This window comes from Heterodontus francisci, chromosome 18, assembly GCF_036365525.1.
Source record: "Heterodontus francisci isolate sHetFra1 chromosome 18, sHetFra1.hap1, whole genome shotgun sequence".
Classification (NCBI taxonomy): Eukaryota; Metazoa; Chordata; class Chondrichthyes; order Heterodontiformes; family Heterodontidae; genus Heterodontus; species Heterodontus francisci.
In genome coordinates, this window is record NC_090388.1 from 52,832,516 (window position 1) to 52,858,153 (window position 25,638).

A 25,638-nucleotide genomic window follows, 5' to 3' on the forward strand; every position below is an offset into this window, starting at 1 on the left:
ATTAATTTTTAAATAAGCAAAGTTATGTTCAAAAGAGAATGATCTCTCAGCAAAACAACTTTTCATCTATCTGCCTTGTTGTTAGAATTGTGCTACCCACATTGCCCTTTCTCACACAAAGTAAATATGAAATAAAAGTCAGGCCAGTTGCTAAACAAGTAAACTAATCTTTAAATTGTGTGCAAAGGTTAGTCATCAGGCAATTCACTTCACATTTTTTTCAACAATACCCCTTCTTCAGCAAAAGGCAATAACAGTCATCCAAATGCATAAACAAGGGAACTCTAGTTCACCGTACTATATTATATGGCCCTCAAGAACGCACGTTGTAAAACTCTATAGCTAACCCTATTTGAAGAGCAGGTGTTTCTTTTAGTTAGGAACATAGGAACAGGAGTAGGCCATTCAGCCCTCAAGCTTGCTCTGCCATTCAATTAGATCAACTCCATTCAGCTGCCTTAGCTCTATGTTACCCATACCTAACAAAAACAATCAATCTCAGTCTTGAAAACTCCAACAGTCCTGACACTCACTGCCTTTTGGGGTTGAGAATTCCAGATTTCTGTTACCCTTTGTGTGAAAAGTGCTTCCTGATTTCTCTCCTAAATGACCGAACTTTGATTTTAAGATTACGTCCCCTCATTATTGATTATGTATGTTTTCACTGGAAAAGACAAGGTTGAGAGGTGATATGACTTGTTTTTAAGATTCTAAAGGGACTAGATAATGTAAACCATGATAAGCTATTTCATCTTGTCCAGAACCGTAGAATCAAAGGACATGGGCTATACTTGAAGGGGGATAAATTCAAAACTGATCTGTGGAAACAATGGCCTGGATTTTGTGGTCATTGGTGAAGGAATGACACTCATTATTCACTATGCTTACAGCTGCCCCCAGATCTTTTGCATACTTTTGGGAGGCAACTTGCTGTCATCTGTGCCTCATCCAGCGTGGCACCCTCTACAGGAGATCTTTGGCAGGTGAGCAGAGCAAGCAACAGCGTGGCTCTTCAATCAATCAGATTGAATAATCCTCACTGTGACACACATGCAGGCGAGAGTTTAACTCACTCAATACCCACTCACTTACACAGTCAAACACAGCATCCAAAGCAGGAAGTATAAATTAGGATATTTAATTCAATGTAAAATCACGCACAGAATGCAAAATAAAGTGAAGGAAAGAACTTGAGAGAAATAAAAGAAAAAGTATTTTAAAAAATCATTTTTATTTGTTAAAAAGCTCCAACAATAATTAAATAAAACTCCACACTTGTAAAATTAAATTTTCAGTTGCAGAGATGTTGGTTTGCAGTAATTATGACTTATCATGCCATTAAAAATTCATTTGCACCTGAATGCACCAGGCCTAACTTTTTCTGCTATGTTTAGTGGGTAACTAGTATGTAAGTACAGCAACTTTACAGCTTTACATGAATTTCGATGTCAAGACTATTGGCGAGGAAGAGCAGGGCAAATCAAACAGCAGTTTCAGACTTCCGCATTTAACTGCACACGAGTGGTGTGACGAACACGTGCTATGCCGAATGATAATTTTTTAATCCATAGGCTGCTCCCACTCCCCTGGTGTTACTTCGCTGGATGTGCAGCAGAAATCCTGTTTAAACAAAGGCAATTAAATTCCCATAATTCTCTTTGTCCTACCTGCATAGCCAAGCAGATTGTGTTCAGCAGGATCAGGACAAACATCAGGTACTCGAAGTAGGTGGAATTTACCACATACCACACTTTGTACTGATAAGTATTCTTTGGGATATACCGCCGTAGAGGTCGAGCCTTTAGGGCATACTCCACACACTGGCGCTGTAAATGTCAGAAAATAAATGATTATTTTATCTTACAATAAATTTCATACAAAGTGAAAATGGTACCTATAGATATTGTATAAAATTCAGCCTTGGTTCATTTGTGACAAATATTTTAGTACAGTCTGAAAACACTAATATATTTAGATCACAACAGGTGAAAATTACTTAAAGCAGCACCAGCCTTTATTTTTCACTGTTGTATTTTGTGTCACTTTCAACACATTATATAAGTTCAGATGACATCAAACTCAGAGACTAAAGTTTCAACATCAAAACCAGATCCCACCCACGAGCCTTTCAAGTTGTTATTCATTTAAAAAAAAATTTCTTCAGGATCATGGAACCGTACAGGTTAACAGCCATTCATACACAGAATTAGAGAATTATTGCATAGAAACAGGACGTTTGTCCCAACTATTCTGTGCCAGTATTTATGCTCCATACGAGCCTCCTTCCCACCCCACTTCATCTAACACTATCTGCATAATCTTCTATTATTTTCTCCCTCATGTACTTATCTAACTTCCCCTTAAAAGCATATATGCTATTCACCTTAACTACTCTATTATTGGATTTTGTTATGGACAGGTGGTAAGGGGTATAGGTAATTCCCACTGTTCACCTCCCAACTCACTGCAAATCGGATTTTGTTTAAAATGATGAGTTAGTCCCTGATTGTTTTTAGGGTCAAATAAACAGACAAGTGACAGGTTTTCTTGTAGGTTTAAAACAGATGATTAACTATTTATCAAACAATATTCATTTCCTAAAATGTTTGCAATACCACTCATGCGCACACTCACTCTCACAAGCACTTGCAAGAGAAAATAGGTAGAAGGTAAAGGGTAAGAGTTCAAGGTGTGGTAGGTGTTCATGGTTGATGATAAACCTGTTGAATCTTTTCAGAAGGACAGTTTCTTTTAAAGGTGCAGGCCTGGGTATTTGTAGTCTTGAACTTGTTGAGGTGTTGTAGATTTCTGGTGGTTAAGATTTCAGACTAGAGGTGGTGGTCACTTTCAGTTCTGTGCTGCACTAAGCTGAAGTGTAGAATTAGCAGCTGGGCCTTTTTTAAATTCTTTAATGGGATATGGCATTGCTGGCAAGTCCATCATTTGTTGCTCATCCCTTATTTCTCTTGACAACTGAGTGGGCTGCTCATCCCTTATTTCTTTTGACAACTGAGTGACTTGCAGGCCATTTCAGAGGGCAGTTAAATGCCAACCATTTTGCTGTGAGTCTGGAGTCTTATGTAGGCCAGACCATGCAAGGACAGCAGATTTCCTTCCGTTAAGGACATTAGTGAGCCAGATGGGTTTTTCTGACAATCAATGATAGTTTCATGGCACAACTAGTGAGACTAGCTTACAATTCCATATTTTTTTATTAATCACTTGAATTAATAAAAAAAACCTGGAATTGAAAGCTCGTCTCAGTAATGGTGCTTTTCTTGTTTAGGCTGGATCTTTCCACAGCCCCTAGCTGGGCTACCTACTGTGATGTTGCTATGATCGCTCCCTCTCTCTCCAGAGGGTTATTTTAAGGTCAGAATTCATCAAATTAGAGTTTCTGTTAGTTGACACATGGTCTTCTCTCCTGGTGTGACCATGCAAAGGACCAGGATATGGAATCCATGGCTATCTATTCATGTCTGGATGATTATCATTTTGTTATGATGTCTAGTTCACACCTTCTTTGTCTCAAAAGAAATCCATTCAATTCAGGAATGTCTCTTGGTGTCAGGATGGGTGTAGTTGACACTTAGTCTGGAATGTATGCTTTTGTTCTTTCGAGACAGTGTCAGTTTTTGAACGGCTGCATTTGCTGACAATGTAACCACTAGGTGGCGCTGCAGCGCCACATGCACAAATGCAGCCTGTGCCCCTAAAACGTCACAGTCTGTGACGTCAGGCAGCTGCCAGGACAAAAGACTGAATTACTTGCCGCAGAATTCCCTGCCTCTGACCTGCTCTTGTAGCCACAGTATTTATGTGGCTGGTCCAGTCAACGCTAACTCCCAGTATGTTGATGGTGGGGGATTTAGTGATGGTCAAGGGGAGATGATTAGATTCTCTCTTGTTGGAGATGGTTATTGCCTGGCACTTGTGTAGCACAACTATTACTTGCCACTTATCAGTCCAAGCCTAAATGTTGTCCAGGTCTTGTTGCAAGTGGGCACAGACTGCTTCATTACACCACACTCTACATGTGGCCTAACCAAGGTTCTGTATAAGTTTAACGTGAGGTGCAAATTCTTTTTGGGTGGTAGGACAAAATGGCCTGTATCTTATTGGCCGCCTGTTATATGCCCGACGAATATTCACTTTAATTGACATCAACAGAGCTGAATGTGATACCACCCCAGAGAATTTCTACCCCAACTTTACAGCCTTTCAATTCTATTCCTCTAGAAATGAACCCCAGTAATATGCTTGCATTTTTCATGACCTTGTTAACTTGCATTGTTACTTTTAATGATTTGTAAATGTACACTTCTAGATCCATTTGATCCCCTACCACATTTAGATTCTTCTTTTCCAAGGCGCATGTGGCCTCCTTATTTTTCTTACTAAATTGCAGCACCTCACACTTACATATATTGAAATTAATTTGGCATTTACATGCCCATCATGTCTGCTAATATTTGCTAAAACAGTCCAAAAGTAATCCCACTGCCTGTGCTCTCCCCACCAATATAGTAAGTCAGTGTTGGTCAGTAGTTAAAGGAAATTGGGGGGTGGGGTGGAGGAATGGGTTTAATACTGGCCACATTACTGTGGGTCATACTGTTTGTCACTGAGTAGCAATCCCACTTTTATGTTTTAGAACAGAGGATTATCACTATTCATCATCAAGATCAGATACTTTAATTTCAGACCAGTAAATTGCTTCCAACCCATGCTTCTGCTGATTTCATAGAATCACAGAATTGTTACAGCGCAGAAGATCATTCGGCCCATCGTGTCTGCACCTACTCTCCGAATGAGCAATTCACCTAATACCATTCCCCCGCCTTCTCCCCATAACCCTGCACATTTTTCCTTTTCAGAAAACAGTCTGATTCTCTTTTGAATGCCTCAATTGAACCTGCCTCCATCACACACTCAGGCATGTTTGATATTACAGAAACCATTATCTACCACAGATGCCCATTTCCTTGAAAAATTCATTTACCTGATAAAACTAAATAGTAATGAAATATTATTTGTCAGTTTATGCCACACCAGTAACTGACAAAGGATCATCTTATTAATATATCTTTTGAGGTGTAATCACTCACACTGTTTATTTCAGAATGTATAAATAATACCAGCTCCTATTTCTCCATTAAACGTCTTATTCACCTGATTTTTGTCTAGCTCACAGTTTTTGTATTCCTGTTCCCCTTGTTCCTGAAATGTGACAATGACGAAACCTACGAAAATATTCATCATGAAGAAAGCAATAACGATGATATAGATGATGAAGAAGATGGATATCTCCACTCTGTAGTTGTAAATTGGACCAGCATCTTCTGTATGAGAATCAATGGCTCGATAAAGCAACCTGCATGCATAAGACAGGGGAAATGTACACATAATTTAATCTGCAATAAAGTAACTTATTTTATTGTTTATATTCGTTATATTTCTTCTGACGTTTTCAGATTCCTCCCCTTCCATGTGGTTGCATCTTATAGCTTGTTTTGGCTGGGAGGTCAGAAATTATAGAATGTAGATATCTTCACAAGGACTTTCAGCTTTTTCTACCTTCATCTAAGTGAAACATTAGAAACTTGAAGCCAGAACTTAATGAGCGATTTAGATGGATCAGATTGATGGATATTGTTCTTTAGTTGAAAGAGGAGTGTTGTGCTATTCAGTTTTAGGCTGGTGTTGGGTCTATTCCATTAAATGGGCAACATCTGCTGAATTATAATTGCAAAGTACATGGGGTTTTCTCAGAATTTTCAGAACTAGGTTTTTCTACATAGGTGAATGGCATGAAATATGGAAGAAGGAAAACATATAATTGGTGCATTGTGCCATGAAGTGGCACTACACTGGTTCACATCTTCGAGACAAGTTCTTGACCTCAGTAGGGAGGGATGAAAGAAAACTAGGTGGTGAACTATTACTTCATAGCCTGTTAAAGAGAAGCAGTGACAGAAGCCTGTGTAGGGTATACAAATAAAATAATTTAAAAGAAAAGCATTGTATTTGATTTTTGATACAATCATATAAATATTGATGAAATTAACTGCCACTCCTAGATTCACATTCTGTTAATTCTTCCTTTTCCAGCTGAAGCAACTAAGGTGTTCTAAATGCTCAGAGGGTTAGCGAGGTAAAAATCAAAATTTTATACTGACATGATTTATTTAACTTTCAAACAATAACACCTTTTACTGGACTAGACAGTAATGCTGGAAGTGGGAACCAAAAATACAAAATCCTTCTGATGCTGTCCCCCCATAACTCCAGTAAGCATGCAGCAAAAGGGCTACTTAGTCCAGAATTTGGATGCACTGGCTCCCGGTCTTATGTTGGGAATTCTACAAATCTTTCTAAGGGTTGAGCTTCTTGTCAACCACAAAAGGAGTGAAAAAGCCAGGACTTTTGATATCTTTGGCTTCTGAGTAGCCAGGTGGATCACACTGACCACTCGTTCAGCAGGAACCCCAAAGAAAAAGATCAAAATTTAAATTTTTAAAAAATATTAACCATGTTACAAGTGGGGCTGATGGGGTCACTGAGTTTCTTTGATGAGGTCCCCAGCACATTCCTTGCATCTATCAACAGAAAGTAAAATTGGAAGAATGTATAAAGGGCCATTGATCTGGCCCTGCCAGTTGCCCAACACCCACGTTGTTGTTTGAGCCATCTCTCCCCATTAGAGAGACAGTTGGTGATATATAACTTATTTATTTTTTATTTTATTTAGAGATACAGCACTGAAACAGGCCCTTCAGCCCACCGAGTCTGTGCTGACCATCAACCACCCATTTATACTAATCCGACATTAATCCCATATTCCTAACACATCCCCACCTTCCCACAATTTCCCTACCACCTACCTATACTAGGGGCAATTTATAATGGCCAATTTACCTATCAACCTGCAAGTCTTTGGCAGTGGGAGGAAACCGGAGAACCCGGTGAAAACCCACGCAGTCACAGGGAGAACTTGCAAACTCCACACAGGCAGTACCCAGAATTGAACCCAGGTCACTGGAGCTGTGAGGCTGCGGTGCTAACCACTGCGCCACTGTGCCGCCTTGAGGGTCACCACTCCAGCAGCTTTTTCTGAAGCAGCGATAGTGCGAGCGAGGTGTCAGCTGGGAAGGTGAGTTTCAGTTTAAAATAACTTACCTTTTGTTTCGGCGGACACGGGGACTGCTGGGTAAGTAAACTTATATATTCGGGCAGTGGCTAAACCCGAAACACTACACGTGTAGTGTCTCCCACCCATCCTCCTCCTCTAACCAAAAAAAAAGGACTCTTGTGTGGTGGGTTTGGTAAGGTAAGGTTTTCCTCTTTTTTTAATCTCTGTTGTCAATTTAGTGCAGAGGGGATGGAAGCTAGGGCAGTTGCATGCTCCTCTTGCAGGATGTGGGAGGTGAGGGTCACCACTGATGTCCCTGCTGACTTCACCTGTGAGAAGTGCACCCAACTCCCAGCTCCTCGCAGACCGCGTTAGGGAGCTGGATCTGGATGAACTTCGGATCATTCAGGATGCTGAGGGGGTGATAGAGAGCAGTTATAGGGAAGTAGTGACACCTAAGTTACAGGATAAAGGTAGCTGGGTGACCGTCAGGGGAGGGAAAGGGAATAGGCGCACAGTGCAGGGATTCCCTGTGGCCGTCCCTCTCAATACTAAGTATACCGTTTTGGATACAGTTGGGGGGGGACGACCTACCAGGGGAAAGCCACAGTGGCCAGGTCTCTGGCACTGAGCCTGGCCCAGTGGCTCAGAAGGGAAGGGGGGAGAACAGGAGAGCGATAGTGATAGGGGATTCAGTGGTTAGAGGAACAGACAGGCGATTCTGTGGTCGCGAACGAGACTCCCGGATGGTATGTTGCCTCCCGGTGCCAGGGTCAGGGATATCTCGGATCGAGTCTACAGGATTCTTAAGGGGGAGGGGGAGCAGCCAGAGGTCGTGGTACATATCGGTACCAATGACATAGCTAGGAAAAGGGATGAGGACCTGTAAAGCGAGTATAGGGAGTTAGGTTGGAAGCTGAAAGGTAGGACCAGCAGAGTAGTAATCTCAGGATTGTTACCGGTGCCACGTGCTAATGAGGCTAGAAACAGGGAGCGAGTGCAGCTGAACACGTGGCTACACAACTGGTGCAGGAGGGAGGGATTCAGATATGTAGATCATTGGGATACATTCTGGGGAAGGTGGGACCTGTACAAGAAGGACGGGTTGCATCTGAACTGGAGGGGCACCAATATCCTGGGTGGGAGGTTTGCTAGAGCTCTTCGGGAGCGTTTAAACTAGTTTGGCAGGGGGATGGGAACCGGAGCTACGGATCAGTGGATGGGGTAGCTGTTGAACAGGCAGATACCGAGTGCAGAGAGTCTGTGAGGAAGGTGAGACAGTTGACAGGGCAAAGTTGCAGCCAGTATGATGGGTTGAAGTGTGTCTATTTTAACGCAAGAAGTGTCAGGAATAAGGGTGATGAACTTAGAGCATGGATCAGTACTTGGAGCGATGATGTTTGGCCATTACGGAGACGTGGATATCACAGGGGCAGGAATGGATGTTGGATGTTCCGGGGTTTAGATGTTTCAAAAGGAATAGGGAGGGAGGTAAAAGAGGTGGGGGAGTGACATTGCTAATCAGGGATAGTATCACAGCTGCAGAAAGGGAGGTCGTCGAGGAGGGTTTGTCTACTGAGTCATTATGGGTGGAAGTCAGAAACAGGAAAGGAGCAGTCACTTTGTTGGGAGTTTTCCATAGACCCCCCAATAGCAACAGAGACATGGAGGAACAGATTGGGAGGCAGATTTTGGAAAGGTGCAGAAGTAACAGGGTTGTTGTCATGGGTGACTTCAACTTCCCTAATATTAATTGGAACCTCCTTAGTGCAAATAGTTTGGATGGAGCAGTTTTTGTCAGGTGTGTCTAGGAAGGTTTCCTGACTCAATATGTAGATAGGCAGACAAGAGGGGAGACTATGTTGGACTTGGTGCTTGGCAACGAACCAGGCCAGGTGGCAGATCTATCGGTGGGAGAGCATTTCGGTGATAGTGATCAGAACTCCCTGACCTTTACTATAGTCATGGAGAGGGACAGGAGCAGACGGGATGGAAAAATATTTAATTGGGGGAGGGGGAATTACGATGCTATTAGGCAGGAACTGGGGAGCATAAATTGGGAACAGATGTTCTCAGGGAAATTCACGACAGAAATGTGGAGGTTGCTTAGGGAGCACTTGCTGTGACTGCTGGATAGGTTTGTCCCGATGAGGCAGGGAAGGGATGGTAGGGTGAAGGAACCTTGGATGACAAGAGATGTGGAACAGCTAGTCAAGAGGAAGAAGGAAGCTTACTTAAGGTTGAGGAAGCAAGGATCAGACAGGGCTCTAGAGGGTTGCAAGGTAGTCAGGAAGGAACTGAAGAATGGACTTAGGAGAGCTAGAAGGGGACATGAAAAAGTCTTGGCGGGTAGGATTAAGGAAAATCCCAAGGCGTTCCACACTTATGTGAGGAACAAGAGGATGGCCAGAGTGAGGGTAGGGCCGATCAGGGATAGTGGAGGGAACTTGTGCCCGGAGTCGCAGGAGGTAGGGGAGGTCCTAAATGAATACTTTGCTTCAGTATTCACTAGTGAGAGGGACCTGGTCATTTGTGAGGACAGCGTGGAACAGGCTGATATGCTCGAACAGGTTGAGGTTAAGAGGGAGGATGTGCTGGAAATTTTGAATGATATGAGGACAGATAAGTCACCGGGGCCAGACGGGATATACCCAAGGATATTATGGGAAGCGAGGGAAGAGATTGCTGCGCCTTTGGCAATGATCTTTGTGTCTTCACTGTCCACTGGAGTAGTACCGGATGATTGGAGGGTGGCAAATGTTGTTCCCTTGTTCAAGAAAGGGAATAGGGATAACCCTGGGAATTATAGACCAGTCAGTCTTACGTCGGTAGTGGGCAAATTATTGGAGAGGATTCTGAGAGACAGGATTTATGATCATTTGGAAAAGCATGGTTTGATTAGAGACAGTCAGCATGACTTTGCAAGGGGCAGGTCATGCCTCACAAGCCTTATTGAATTCTTTGAAGATGTGACAAAACACATTGATGAAGGAAGAGCAGTGGATGTGGTGTATATGGATTTTAGCAAGGCGTTTGATAAGGTTCCCCATGGTAGGCTCATTCAGAAAGTAAGGAGGCATGGGATTCAGGGAAAGTTGGCTGTCTGGATACAAAATTGGCTGGCCTATAGTAGTCAAAGGGCGGTAGTAGATGGAAAGTATTCAGCATGGAGCTCGGTGACCAGTGGTGTTCCACAAGGAGCTGTTCTGGGACCTCTGCTCTTTGTGATTTTTATAAATGACTTGGATGAGGAAGTGGAAGGCTGGGTTAGCAAGTTTGCCGATGATACGAAGGTTGCTGGAGTGTGGATAGTGTGGAAGGCTGTTGTAGGTTGCAACGGGACATTGACAGGATGAAGAGCTGGGCTGAGAAGTGGCAGATGGAGCTCAACCTGGAAAAGTGTGAAGTGATTCATTTTGGAAGGTCGAATTTGAATGCGGAATACAGGCTTCAAGACAGGATTCTTGGTAGTGTGGAGGAACAGAGGGATCTTGGGGTCCATGTCCATAGATCGCTCAAAGTTGCCACCCAAGTTGATAGGGTTGTTAAGAAGGCATATGGTGTGTTGGCTTTCATTAACAGGGGGATTGAGTTTAAGAGCCGCGAGGTTATGCTGCAGCTCTATAAGGCCCTGGTTCGACCACTCTTGGAATATTGTGTTCAGTTCTGGTCGCCTCATTATAGGAAGGATGTGGAAGCTTTAGAGAGGGTGCAGAGGAGATTTACCAGGATGCTGCCAGGACTGGAGGGCATGTCCTACGAAGAAAGATTGAGGGAGCTAGGGCTTTTCTCATTGGAGCGAAGAAGGATGAGAGGTGACTTGATAGAGGGGTACAAGATGATGAGAGGCATAGATAGAGTGGATAGCCAGAGACTTTTTCCCAGGGTGGAAAGGGCTATCACCAGGGGGCATAATTTTAAGGTGATTGGAGGAAGGTTTCGGGGAGATGTCAGAGGTAGGTTCTTTACACAGAGAGTGGTGGGTGCGTGGAATGCACTGTCAGCGGTGGTAGTAGAAGCAGATACATTAGGGGCATTTAAGTGACTCTTGGATAGGTACATGGATGATAGTAGAATGAAGGGTAGGTAGTTAGTTTGATCTTAGAGTAGGTTAAAGGTTTGGCACAACATCATGGGCCGAAGGGCCTGTACTGTGCTGTACTGTTCTATGTTCCTCAAATGTGGGGCAAAGCGAGGAGGCAGGCCTCCATGAACTACCACAGCTGGTACAGGGATTGAACCCATGCTGTTGATACCTTTCTGTATCATACACTAGCCATCTAAACTAACCGATCCCCCCAACACCCAGGTTAGGTTAAAGTTAACCCCTTCGTCTCAGAACTGTTTAGATTTTACTGGCAACTGTATTACAAAGACTGGGTTTTCACTCATTATACTTCTGAAGCACCTTGAATGCTTTATATATTAAAGATTCTCAGTGCAAGATGTTGTTGATTATGCATCATGTTTATCAATTTGTTGGGCATCATTTCTTTTTGCCATTTATGGTTCATGATAAATGTCACTTCTTTAGCAGATACCATAAAGGTTAAATAACAACTATTTGTGGTGAACTGTTGCTAGATGTTGAGTTTCACAACACATGTTGATACTGTTGTACTTACTGTGGCCATCCTTCAAAGGTTGAGACAGTAAAAAGAGCCATCATAGCAGAGGGGACATCGTCAAAGTTGAATTCACTATTCTTCCATTCTCGTTTATTTATCATGGGCTGATTTACATCCCCGTCTTTGTACAAAATATAATGCCCTCTATTAACAGAAAATAAACATAGTTGTAAATTTGCAAAACCTGTATCTCACCTCCCCAGGAACATTAGTATTTTTCATTCCTCCACCGATATTTAAATTTATTTTATCCCAACCTGTTTAGTTACTGTCCTCTTTACATTCAGGGCTGAACTTTTCAGCGGAAGCTGAAGTCCCGCCGAACCTTTTCCAGCGGGCGACAGGACACTGGGGCGACATTTTGCTGGTGGCGGCCAATTAACAGGCTACTGCTGAGACCGCCGTTCAATTAAGGACAACAGCCCATCCTCTAGAGCTGCCAGCCAATCAGAGGGCTGGTGGCTCAGCAGCCTTGGCAATGCCACTACTAACAGTGGCCACTGCTGAGGCTGCAGCTTGAGGATGAAAGAGTGGTGAGTTTGTTTGGGGAAGCTGGGGCCAGGCAGGCAGGCCCTGGCAATTGGGGGTGGGGGTGTGGGGGTCATAGTGCACTGGCAGCGAGTTAGGTGCAGGAGTGGCCATTGCCGCTGAGGGGGGCCCCCTTTGTGGGTCATGGAGTGGCCATCAAGGACAGCCCCCACTGGGAACCCGCTGGGAGGCCACCAGAGTAGTCGGGTTCTCCCAACGTGAGCAAAATGCCAGTGGGGGCAGGAAGTGGCCCTTAATTGGGCTCTTATATGGCTCAATTGGCCACCCGGTGGGCAATTGAGCCGCTGAGGTGCCCGCCAATGGCAATATGCCATGGCGGCAGGAAATGTCGGACTCCCCTCTGAATGCCTTCCCCCACCACATTACCAGCCCTCCCGCCTACCAGCCCATCTCCAAACAGCTGGGAAAATTCAACCCTCAGGCTGTACTCAGGCCACTTTACTTCTGAGCTCAGTTACTTGGAGATATACAAGAGCAACCTTGGGTAACTTGCTTTATTAATTTCTTTTCTCTATCTGTGGGGAAGCAGAAATTTGGAAAATTCTCCAGTTCCTGCTTCATCCCTAAACAGCATAACTAAGATTAACATATTTACAGATATTCCTATATTTTATGAGGGAAGTGACCTACATGGAAATACAGGATGGGAGTAAAGAAACACTTGTGTATTTTAAAACATCCTTTTAAAGAAATGCATAATTGAAAAGTGGTACACATTCAATATTCAATGAGGGAAAAAGAATATGGGAAAGTAATTCAACTCCAGAGTCAGCAAACACAATCTATGTGACTTTCCCAATATTACTCTGAGAATTATATGGGGCCGGATTTTATTCCAGCATCAGGGGTCTTGTCGGGGGGGTGCTGGGGAGGACCTGTCTCGGCCCTCTATCAGGGCCCCATTGCTATTTAATGGTGGACAGCCAATTAACTGCCCGCTGTAGCTAAACAGGTGGGGATAAAATAAATTTACAATTGCTCTGGAGCAGTGTTGTCCAAACTTTTTTGCATGGGGGGCCACATTACAATTTTTATCTTACATGGGGGGCCAGTTTTGGAAAGATAAAGGCATTAAAATTTATCTTACTATTAATCAAAACAACAACAAAGATACATTTTTGTGAAGAGGCTTGAAATGAGAACACTTATTTATTGACTTACTTTCTGGTCACTATATTGGACACTGATTTAGTGAGATACCTGGCATTTTTTTTGCTTGCACAAGTAGTCAATGCTTGCCTGCACACTTCTCGTAGCAATGCACAGTATTCTGGATCGATGTCCATCTGTCAGGAGTAATCTTGATCACTCTCTCTCTCTCTATCCCCCTCTCTCTGTCCACCTTGCCCTCTCTCTATCTCTGTCCCCCTTTACCTCTTTCTCTATCCGCTTTCTCCCTGTGCCCCTTTCTCTCTCTCTCTGACAGTTACAGAGAGCAGGAACTCAGCAGCTGGTTCATCAGTTTTTTATTAAATCGCATGTCATTTTTGCATCTGACAGATCCGGACATTGGGAACAGCAGTTTCTGAACTTTGGACAGACTCGACGTTTTCCGGCAGGCTTATAAAAAACTCAGAATCTGTCCAAAGTTCATAAACTGCTGTTCCGATGTCAGGATCTGTCAGCTGTGAAACTGACTTGCAATCTTTTTTAAAAGCCAGTCTGACAGTGCGGAATTTCTCATCTCCAGTCATGGATCCCCTGCGAGGATGAGGAATGGCCTGGGGTATAGTTTACAGCCGTGGGCCGGATGGAAATCTTTGGCGGGCTGGATGCTGGTCCGTGTTCCGTATGTTGGACAACCCTACTGTGGAGGAATGAAAAACACCAGGAGCAGTGGCCACTGCTGGTACTACAGGAGGCCCTGCAATACCAAGGATGTTGGAGACCCCGAGACAGGTAAGTGGAGTTGGAGACGCTGGAGCCAGGAGGGTAGTGAGGGTCGGGGTTTTCCTGCAGGGATGGGGAGGGGCAGCCATCACTGCCAGGGGCGAGGTCTTCCAGGGACCCTGGATTACCCCACAAAGGACTGAAGCACCTCACCGCACCCCCCCCCACCCCCCGCCCGGCCTTGCTGGGAGTCTGCCCGGTCTTACCTGGCGGAGTCTCCATGCTGGCAGGCCCCCCTATCCTCCACAAAATTGGAATGGAGGTGGGAAGATGACCTTAAGTGGCCATTAATTGGCCACTTAAGGGCCTCAATTGGCATGGGGTGGTAAGGCCCTGTAGTAGCGAGGACATTGAAGACCCCGGGCAGGTAGGTGGAGTCAGGGTTGTCGGGGCCAGTCAGATGGGGTGGGGGCTGACAAAATGGCAGGGGGGCCTGTTCAATGTCGGGAACGGCACCCCTTGCCATTTTGTTTACCCCCCTGCCTCTGTGCCTGTCTCCGAGGGCAGGATAATATCCTGCTCATAATAGCCTTCCCACTGTGAACTGGGATGTAACACACCACTGTAAATCCAACTGTACATCTCCAGGTTGATTCTTTCATTTTCAAGGTATGCTGTATTAACTACTTAGCATCCACTTTATTTTTTGGTACAATCAACTTCAGTTGAAAAATGAAACTACAGTAAACATTAAAGAGTATTATTTAAAGAATACACATTTCCAAATTAAAAGAAAATCCAAAATTTGTGGTGCAGATCAAATCTGGACAATAAAATTTATTTAAATTATTAAGAATTCTTGTTAAATTCATGGCCTGAAACTGGGTGAAGAATAATATCATTTTATTTGGAAAGATTAACAAAAATTCTTAGATTTCCTTAGGTTTAACGAAACTAAATTAGTAAGACAAACAGCAGCACTTCTGTTGTGTTGTAGTTGTAGCATAGCTAGGGTATTATTGAAAAAGTCTTGGAGTCTGGATAAGGTCAACTAATAACTCACTATTTACACATCACTATTTACACTCTCGCAACGTCTCCTAAGCTAGCATCTTTCATGCTGCTACTCTTTTCCAAAGCCCAATACCATGTGGCTGTTACATCATCACCCTTACAGTGGGACGGGTTGCTCTCACTGTCTCCAGCATTAACCCTTACATGTCCTTGTACTACAACTTCTACATCTGCATACAAATGCTGGCCTTGCCAATGACACTCACATTCAATGAACAAATAAAAAAATCTAATTTCTGCTTTCAACAGCAAGGTTTAATAGTTCAAAGAGAAGAGTGCCCATTTAAGGCTGAATTTTGTGCCGTTTTTAGCGAGAATGGTGGCATGGAGGGACAGAGAATCACGTCGGAAATGTCCTCCTGGAAATCCACTGTCATGATGCTGGTTCCAGATTTAGTCAGAAGCAGGAAAGCACCAAGGCAGACTCACCGCCCCGACGTGACAAGAATGTATTTTAAATTGCTGAGCATTTAATTTCAGTGCATTTGGATCTAATTCATTGCGATTCAATGTGGGGCTTGGGATTAAGTGGATGGCGGTCGGCACTCATGTGCCTTCAGGTTCACAGCCTTTAAAAGCTGGTGGTACCAAGGCAAGTGTCATGAAGACCCCCTGTGGAGAATGAGGCATATTAATTTTGTCATATGAACATTAATTTTAAACTGTTGCTGGAGTGAAGAAATAGCTTGTTTAAAGAGATCACCAGACATTTGGCTGGAAGACATTTGCATACTAAGAGACCGTGCTTGTGGAGACAAAGCAGCTACTCCCTGGTCCAATTAACCCAGATCACCAGACATTGAAGGTGTACGGAAGCTCGCATTCCAGGGTCTGCTAAGATGATAGAACCCACAAATGCAGGACTGGTTAAACCAGCTGGTCACATGACAAACCTGCTGGCCCAGGCTTTTTAAACTAGATACTCTCTCACTTTCTCACAGGCCTCCAGACCCACTGAAGGCATGTAAACCTCAAGAGAGAAAAGACTCCTACATCGAAACAAGTTAAAGTGTGCACTGGGCCCCAACGAACAGCAACCAAAGACTTCACATTGAACTCAAAGGACCGTAAATAACTACCAGATATTGCCTCAAACTTTTCCCCTTTATTCTTTCTACTTTTTCTGTCTCTATCTGCGTGTGTGTTTATTGCATATGCAAGCTAGCATGGTTGCATCACGCATTCGTAGTCATTAACCGAATTTGAGTTTAAGATTAATAAACTTCCACCTTTCTTGTTTGAATCTAAGAAAACCTGTCTGATTTCTTTGCCTTACAATATAAAAGCAGTGAACAAGGATTCACTGAGGTGGAGCTAAAACATGATGTTCTTAAAATTAAACCCTGTTACGGTTAGACCAGGCAAAGGCTGAGGGGGAACCCCGAGAACCCTACCTCACCTGGTCATAACACGAGGCTTCAGTGCCGCAACGGGTAGGCAGCCATGAACAGCACTGCATAGGGAAGGGGGCGGGGGGGGGGGGGGGCGTGCATGGTGGTGAGAGGCCATTTTCAGACTGCAGTACTGTATGTTCTGCAAGGGGGGTTGGTGTCTTGGGGACTGTGCAGGGGGTGGGGGTGTCAGGGTCTCAGCAAGGGTGGGACTGAGGGCCATCAGTATTCTGTCAGAAGATGCAGCAGAAGCTCAGTTGCCAGGACACAATCATCTCTACATCAACAGCGCTCTGTACGCCCACTGGTCACCTTACATGGGTCTCATGCACCCTGTATTTTTGGACCCTGTGACATGATGCAATGCCTCCGATGGAGGGAGGCTCAAGAGGCAGCTGTGCCTGCCTGTGAAGCTCCATGATGTGAGAAGCAGCAGTCAAACATGCCAAGAAGGTCCCACCTGTGCCAAAGAGTGTATCAGACTCAAACCAGAGCCCTCTAAATGTCTGAGTGGCATTGTCAGTGAAGACTATGCCTCTCCAGGGAGGCCGTCACTGACGTATGCCCAGCTGCAGGATGAATTGTGACCTATGCCAGGGGCCCTGAAGATCACAGTGACACTAACCTTTATGCATCTAGATCATTCCAAGGATCCACCGGGGATACATGTGGGATCTCACAGGCAGCGTTAACGTGGTGACCAATGCCCCGTTCAAGCCGGTGACTATGTGCACAACTGGAGCGACCACGACAGTCAGCCCAAGAGGGCCACTGTTGGTTTTTCCCAGGTACAAGGTGTGATAGATTGCATGCATGTGGCCATCAAAGGACCCACGGACCAGCCTCCTGCCTTCATCAACAGGAAGGGCTTTCATTCCATCAAAGTTCAACTGATCTGCTACCACTGAAAGTGTTTCCTGCAGGTGCTTCCTGGGAAGCAGCCACAATGCCTACCTACTTTGACAGTCCCAGGTGTCACAGCCTTACAGGCCCCCTGCTGGCCTTCAGGGATGGATTCTCTGGGACAAGGACTACCCATTGAAGAACTGGCTATTCACGCCTGTGAGGAGCCCTCGTATTGCAGTGGAGGAGAGGTACAACAGTTGCCATGGCTCCACCCGAGCAACCAAAGAGCAGACTACTGGGCTGCAGAAGATGAGATTCCGCTGCCTAGATTGATCCTGCAGTATGCTCCTATCAGGGTCTCATGTATCATGGTGGTCTGCTGTGCTCTGCATAATCTAGTGCTGGAGAGGGGGAGGCCTTACATGACGATGAGATGCCTAAGCGACACTCCTTCACTGACGATGAGGACATGGAGAAGGGAGAGGAGTAAGCAGCACTGGACGTTGAAGCCTTTGCACCGGAGGTCAGGCAGATTGAGCAAGGTGCCAAGGAAGCAAGAGACAATCTCATTATTACCCACTTCCAGCCACCCTGATGTCCGCTCACAGAAAACCAATAAAGACTGACCTCAATGCATGTAGTCTTCGTCTCTTTTCCAATTGTGTTCTGTATCTTGTGCCCAGCTGAAACATGCGCTGGTGCTCATGGGAGATCATATTTAAATGACTGCACTTACATTGGCATTCCACTAAGAGGGAAGGGTGAATTCAGCATCTCACAATTATGACATGATAGAATAATCACTTTTACATAATGAACATAATGGCTTGAACAAAAGAACTTTATAAGAAGCATCACGTCAGATATCAAACATCCATGAACATCCAAGTGTATCTAGGTGCTTTTCCTTCATACGTTTGCAAGTGCTTCTATGAGGTGTGAACCCTGCGATAGCAGCTGGGTTGGAGACAGGCTGCTGATCACGCTGCCCCTTGGCCTGCAATGACGTCGACAGCCGTCCTCTGGCTCCCTGAGGGTTTCCTGCACAGGTCACAGCTACTGGAGCTGGGCTCAGTGGCAGAAAAGCTCAGGAGCTGCTGTCCACACTCAGAGTGCCCTGAGGGGAGTCCCCAGCTGTGGAAGTCAGCGTCTTCTCCCTTTCAAGGCTCATTTGAACCTCCCCGCTCACCAGAGAAGGACAAGGAGCTGGAGAAGATTCCAGGCTCCTGATCCTTCTCTCGCCTTGCCACTGCTGCGTCAAGCTCATGGCCAAGGTGATGGTGTGCAGGTCTACACGCATCTGTCGGATCTGGCTCTCCATGAGGGTTACCAACTTCTCGATGCAGGAAGCCATGTGCTCACGTGCCTGAGACATGGCAGCACTCATGGCATGAATGGACTCCTCCATCATCCGCTCATGGCTGCATATTTCTTCTGCCATCTCTGCTAGATGTTGCCTTATCTCTCTCTGCAACTCCAGCATGCCCTGTGCTGTTGACACCAGAGGCTCATCATGAGTGGGGCTCAGCATGGGCCTTGCCAGCAACAGTCCTCCAACTGTCAGAAGCCTCGGCCGTCTCAGTCTTAGCTAGCTGCTCGGGCACATGTGCAATGCTCTCATCAGCTTATGACCCTGATTCTACAGCTGAGCGGAAACCCACCAAGGTGAAAGTATCTGCGCTAGTGGAAGATGCAGGACAGTCATGGGATGGTGCATCCAGTGCGTGCTCTTCTTCCTTAGAGGTGGATGTCTGGCCTCCTTCTGGTTGATTCTCCTGTGGATGACGACCTGCATGAGAAAACACAAAGGTGTGTGGGTTAGGCTGTGCAGATCTTGTCATGCCAACCATACATGATGTGGATCTCCAGAAATGAACTGTATGTCGATGGAAGTCAATCTTTACTGTCATGCACAAAGAATCCAGTCTCTCCATTGGATATGGCATGGCCGCCCTGTGTCCCTGCTAATTCTAAACCTCTTTCTCGGCTCTGCTGAGAGGCCGAAGATTCCGTAATGCCTTCGCCTGTTTGGGCTGTCTCCTTCCTGTTGTGGGCTCTCTTGTCCTGTAAGTGGAAAGATGGAGACAGTCATACTTTGCAAAGAACTCAACATGACATTTCTGCTAGTGTCAGACCCTCATTCCGTACTGGGCTTTCACATATAGCTCATGCTGCCATCTGCTCTCGTGGGAGTTAAGTGGGTTGGGCTCTGAAAGAAGGTAGCCTGTGGTTGAAAGGCAGTCATGCATCTGTCAGGATGAGGTGATGTCTAACCCCCTCTGCCATCGCTGTGGTGGTGACGCCCACCCCATGTCCCACTTCCTCCTGCGTAGCCACTTGCAATCACTAAAAAGGAGAGAGGTGAGCAGCAGTCACCTTGGCAGAATGCAGGAAGTTGTTGATCCTCTTGTGGCACTGTATCCATGTCCTGGGGGGGGGTGGGTGACCCCACAGCTGCTGACCTCCACAGCTATCTCCCTTCAGGCTTGCTTGGTCAGGCGGGAGGACCTTTTCTTGCCATTGCTGGGGAAGGAAACCTCCTGCATTTCCCTTGTAGACTGGAGGAGAATCTGGAGGGAGGCATCACTAAACCATGGGACCACCCTGTGTCTTGGCTCTGCCTCAGTGCCGGGGGGGGGGGGGGCTGCTGCGGGGTTGGGGGGTCCAGAGTCAATACAAAACAGGACACAATTTTGAGCAGCTAGCAGCAAATGAATGTAAGGAAGCAATGCAAGCAGGGCTGGCAGGGCTTTAAATATGGCACCAGCTCCGTAATCATCTGATGCCCTATTTGGCGTTTCACCTCCCACTGTGTGATTGGGCGGGCCCCTTGCTTCCATTATGTAAAGTGGCCGCTGGCTGCGTGATTGTGGTGGGGTGGCCCCCTTATGCGACGAACGGGAACAGCGCCCATTTCCGAGTCCACTGGAGCAGGCTCAACTGGTCAACTCTCACTCCTATTTCTTGTGTTCTCACTATAAATTCAGCCATCATAGTGCAGATTTAGCATCAATGCAAAGTGATTTTCAATTTGCAGCAACAGATAAAATCAGTGTAAATATGGAGTCACAGTCAACCCAACTCTGCAGCAAAACAAAAGGGAGATTCCTGGAGAAGGGAGTCTCACATCACTGGGTTTAACACTACATGGAGTGTAGAAGCGCACTTAGTTTACTAAGTGCTCATGGGGTCTTTTTGACCCCCCAGGGATTTTGCAAATCTACTGGTCTAATTTAAATGTTTTCAGAGGAGGAAATCATCCCCTATCCTTTCTACCTGTCAACATCAAAATTTGTACCTAAGAGAATGCACAGTATCTGAGCGTGCACAGAATTCTCTCCTGGAAAGAATGGTTATAAAGTCAATAAGTCGGGAATGACGATCAGTCCAGTGGACGAAATGCTTTAAAAACACTACAACACTACTGTCAATGTTCTCCATCTTCAGCCAGTGGTGAGGTACACTACAAATGAAACTTGACTGATAATGTCCATTTTCTCCCCATTTTCAAAGATGAAATACCTCTGTTTCATGTTATGTCCCATTCTAGTTGTCATCTGAAAACAACAAGCTCTTCTCTACATAGATGCATGTTCCAGGCAGAATTAACCCCAGCGCTCATCACTGACAAACAGACATATGGGGCTTTTTCAAAACTGTTTTTTGTGTACGAGTGTGTGTTCTGATCTGTCCAGTCTTTCTCATTTCTTTACTTTTAAGCTGAATGCATTTTCAACTTGGTGAATCAGCACTATTTAAAAAGCAATAAACAGCAATCTGGTTCAGTTCACTTAAGATATGTGATTTACAGTTGACTAATGGACAGTGATGTAATTCACTGACAGGCGACATTAAATTGTTCTATTTTCAGATTCTTCCTCAGTCAGCATTAGCAATGCATTTCAGTAAATTTTTAAACATTGTTTAAATTGCAATGCATTTAAAAAAAAATTGTCTTTGCCTTTACCTATGGCATGCTCCAATTAAATCCTCTTTTAAAAATAGATTCTTTAGCATTTCATAGTTTTGCTAAGATTGCTAATCACAAGGTATTTGCCAAAGTCTTTATTCTCCCATCTGCACACCCCCCACCCCCAGTCATCCTGCTTTCTTCAACATGTTAGGCTTAATTTCTCAGTCTGGCAGATACAGTAGCATATGAGGGTGAATGTTCAGATGTGTGTGCTAGAGCTCAGGGAGCAGGATTGCTTCTTCTGGGCCCACAAAAATACTCTGGCACACTGCTGGTCCATTTGAGGTGTCTCTCTAAATGACCTTAGGGCACCTTCCACATCCCCACAACTACAGATCCGATCTGCCAGCTGGTTTAGCATAGGAGCCGAATGATTTACCACCTATCTACAATCAGTAAATTGCAGCTGGGTGCCCATTTTGCACCTGCAGCTTGCTGGCAGCATTTAAAAGAGGTCCGAGCCTGGTTTGGTCCTTACACTGGCAAATATATTATGCAGCCTCTATTGGTGAGAGCACCTGGTAGTTTTATTTCAAATTTTTAAATTTTAATTAAGTAACTAGATAGTTGTTAGGGCTACTCATGTACTGTGCTATGATGTATAGATAGATGTATTAGATCTTCAATTAGCTCCAATAATATACTGATGAAAATGTGAAAATAGTTGTGAATATTATTGCTTACACTTTGTTCTTGTTAATCCAGCAACTGACAACATATTTAAATTGGTTAAGATATGACAAATTATATTTTGCAATTGAAATGTTCCATGTGGTTGGGGCCAGTTGATTCTCTTTTATTTATATGAATTTAAGGAAACCATTAAAAATGGGCAGCAAATTTTACAGTTCTAGGAACTGGTCCTCAGAATGGTGCATTAACGTCATGTTAATGGCATATCACATTCAGAATGGCTGTAATCAAAACTTATACTAACAAAGCTTACAGGTGAGTTCTGAAATCTGGTGGCTCATAGCAGCACTCTTTCCCCAAATACACTAGATTTGCCGAGTTTAAAATGCCCGTCATTACCTTATATAAAATATTATGCATGGCACTGTCCAAGCCTGATCCCTTTCATAACCTTCTTAATCATAAAATGTCAGAATTCCACAGAGTATGATGAAATGCCTTTACTGGAGGCAAAAGCATGAAGCAGTGCACGATATAATGAAGGGTCACTGACCTGAAACGTTATCTCTGCTTCTCTCTCCACAGATGCTGCCAGACCAGCTGAGTATTTCCAGCATTTCTTGTTTTTATTTCAGATTTCCAGCATCTGCAGTATTTTGCTTTTATTTAAGCAGTGCACCATATTTGATTCAATTTCAGTTCATACATTTCATGATACAAACCTCAGCATTCACACCAAAAGCAATCATTTCACAAACTGTAAAATCTACACACACAATTATTCTTGATCTACTTTATTCTGTATTGCTGTATATTTATTTGTAATGTGGCTAGATGCAATAAATTATTAAACAAAAATCAAACATTTTGTTCAGTTCAGTGACAACTATTCTCTTTCAACCAATGCTATTTCTAATCTAACTTTTCTAGTTAACCAGTTTCAAACCCTTACAAAAGCAAAATACTACCGATGCTGGAAATCTGAAATAAAAACGGAAAATGATGGAAATACTCATCAGGTCTGGCAGCATCTGTGAAGAGAGAAACAGAGTTAAAGTTTCATGTTGATGAGCTTTCAACAGAACTTCAAACCCTTACTTTATTTACACTGAACCAAGTCCAACTTCTCATCAGTGTGAAACCAGAATTGGGATCATTTAAAGCATGAGATCAGAATGTACAATTTAAGTGGCGTTTCTACTGTAAAATTCATGACATTGTTGCAGATGTCATTTTTACTCTGGCACTAAAATGCTCAAAGTAAACAAGAGTAAAGTGACTTGATATAATTCCAAACGTACAGCAGAGAAGATGCCAAGTAGAGTGCTGTTCAATTTAATAAGTTGAAGGTGTTATTAGATAAGTTGATACCTAGTGCAACCGAATTTAATTTTCTCTGGTCTGACGTTATACTCTGTGCTTAGCTGAAATTGTAAAATTATATTTCTTTCTGTTTTGTAAAGTTCACTAGTGTAGTTGGGGAGGGTTAAAGTAAATTGACAGGGGGATGGGCACCAGCATATAGAAGCAGAAAAGATGACTAAGGTGCAAAAAGGAGCGAGAGTGTTGGATAATACTAGAGAAGGATGTTGTACCATAATAGATAGGAGCAGACTAAGGACGACGAGCATTACAATGACAGGTTTACAGTCCTGCCACATCCAGTCATGAATGGTGGTGGTCAATTAAACAACTAACAGAAGGAGGAGGCTCCACAAATATCCCCATCCTCAATGATGTGGGAGCCCAGCACATCAGTGCAAAAAACAAGGCTGAAGTATTTGCATCCATCTTCAGCCAGAGGTGACGAGTGGATGATCCGTTTCGGCCTCCTCCTGAGGTCCCCAGGATCACAGATGCCAGTCTTCATCCAATCCGATTCACACCACGTGATATCAAAAAATGACTGAAGGCACTGGATACTGCAGAGGCTATGGGCCCTGACAAGATTCCAGCAAAAGTACTGAAGACTTGTGCTCCATAACTAGCTGCACCCCTAGCCAAGCTGTTCCAGTACAGCTACAACGCTGGCATCTACCCGGCAATGTGGAAAATTGCCCGGTTATGATGTGCCCACAAAAAGCAGGACAAATCCAACCTGGCCAATTACCTCCCTATCAGTCTACCCTCGATCATCAGCAAAGTGATGGAAAGGGTCGTCAACAGTGCTATCAAAAGGCACTTGCTCAGAAATAAGCTGCTGGCTGATGCTCAATTTGGGTTCCGCCAGGGCCACTCAGCTCCTGACCTCTTTACAACTTTGGTCCAAAACATGGACAAAAGAGCTGAACTCCAGAGGTGAGGTGAGAGTGACTGCCCTTGACATCAAGGCAGTATTTGACCAAGTATGGCATCAAGGAGCCCTAGCAAAACTGGAGTCAATGGGAATCAGGGGGAAAACTCTCTGCTGGCTGGAGTCATACCTAGCAGAAAGGAAGATGGTTGTGGTTGTTGGAAGTCAATCATCTCAGTCCCAGGACATAATTGCTGGAGTTCCTTAGGGTAGAGTCCAAGGCCCAACCTTCAGCTGCTTCATCAATGACCTTCCTTCCAAGATAAGGTCAGAAGTGGGGATGTTCGTTGCTGACTGTACAATGTTCAGCATCATTCATGACTCCTCAGATACTGAAGCAATCCGTGTCCAGATGCAGCAAGACTTGGACAGCATTCAAGCTTGGGCTGATAAGTAGCAATTAACATTTGTGCCACACAAGTGCCAGGCAATGACCATCTCAAACAAGAGAGAATCTAACCATCTCCCCTTGATGTTCATTGGCATTACCATCGCTGAATCCCCCACTATCAAAATCCTGGGTGTCACCATTGACCAGAAACTGAACTGGACCAACCACATAAATACTGTGGCCACAAGAGCAGGTCAGAGGCTGGGAATTTTGCGGCGAGTAACTCACTTCCTGTCTCCCCAATGTCTGCCCAACATCTACAAGGCACAAGTCAGGAGTGTGATGGAATACTCTCCACTTGCTTGGATGGGTTCAGCTCCAACGACACTCGAGAAGCTCGACTCCATCCAGGACAAAGCAGCCCGCTTGATTGGCACCCCATCCACCACCTTCAACATTCACTTCCTTCACCACCGACGCACAGTGGCAGCAGTGTGTACCATCTACAAGATGCACTGCAGCAACTCACCAAGGCTCCTTCGACAGCACCTTCGAAACCCGTGACCTCTACCACCTAGAAGGACAAGGGCAACACAAAGAGTGATGTATAAGGTTGGTGAGCTACAAGCACAAATAGCTGTGTGAGAATATGATGGTCTGCATTTTACAGACCCCCCGACGTCGGGGGTCCTGGTGGGGGGGAGGGGCCGCAAATGCCTCCAGGGGAGGGCCGCCACGCATCCCGACGCCGGGAGGGCCCAGCCCAATATTGCTGGCTGCGGCGAGGCTTCATGGTAGCTCCCCCCCACCTTTCCACCCCCCCGGCCCCCCAGCTCGGCACTGGGACCACCATTCAAATATTTAAATAAATTAAAATCCATGAATTAATTATATCTACCCTCCCGCCGTCTGTCCCGGTGCGATCTTTGTACCACTGGCTGGCACTCCCGCCCCTTTG

General features: G+C 44.7%; 1 protein-coding gene across 5 annotated transcripts in view; it reads right to left on the minus strand.

Moving 5' to 3' along the window:
• The window catches only part of cacna1c (calcium channel, voltage-dependent, L type, alpha 1C subunit), a 1,113,964-nt gene that overhangs the window by 241,991 nt on the left and 846,335 nt on the right, over positions 1 to 25,638 (minus strand). For all 5 annotated transcript variants that reach the window (XM_068050762.1, XM_068050758.1, XM_068050759.1 and 2 more), the window contains 3 exons: positions 11,758 to 11,904; positions 5,173 to 5,374; positions 1,668 to 1,826 (listed from right to left, as the gene is read on the minus strand). In XM_068050762.1, the coding sequence (XP_067906863.1) occupies positions 1,668 to 1,826; positions 5,173 to 5,374; positions 11,758 to 11,904 (508 nt within the window). The remainder of the gene's footprint in view (positions 1 to 1,667; positions 1,827 to 5,172; positions 5,375 to 11,757; positions 11,905 to 25,638) is intronic.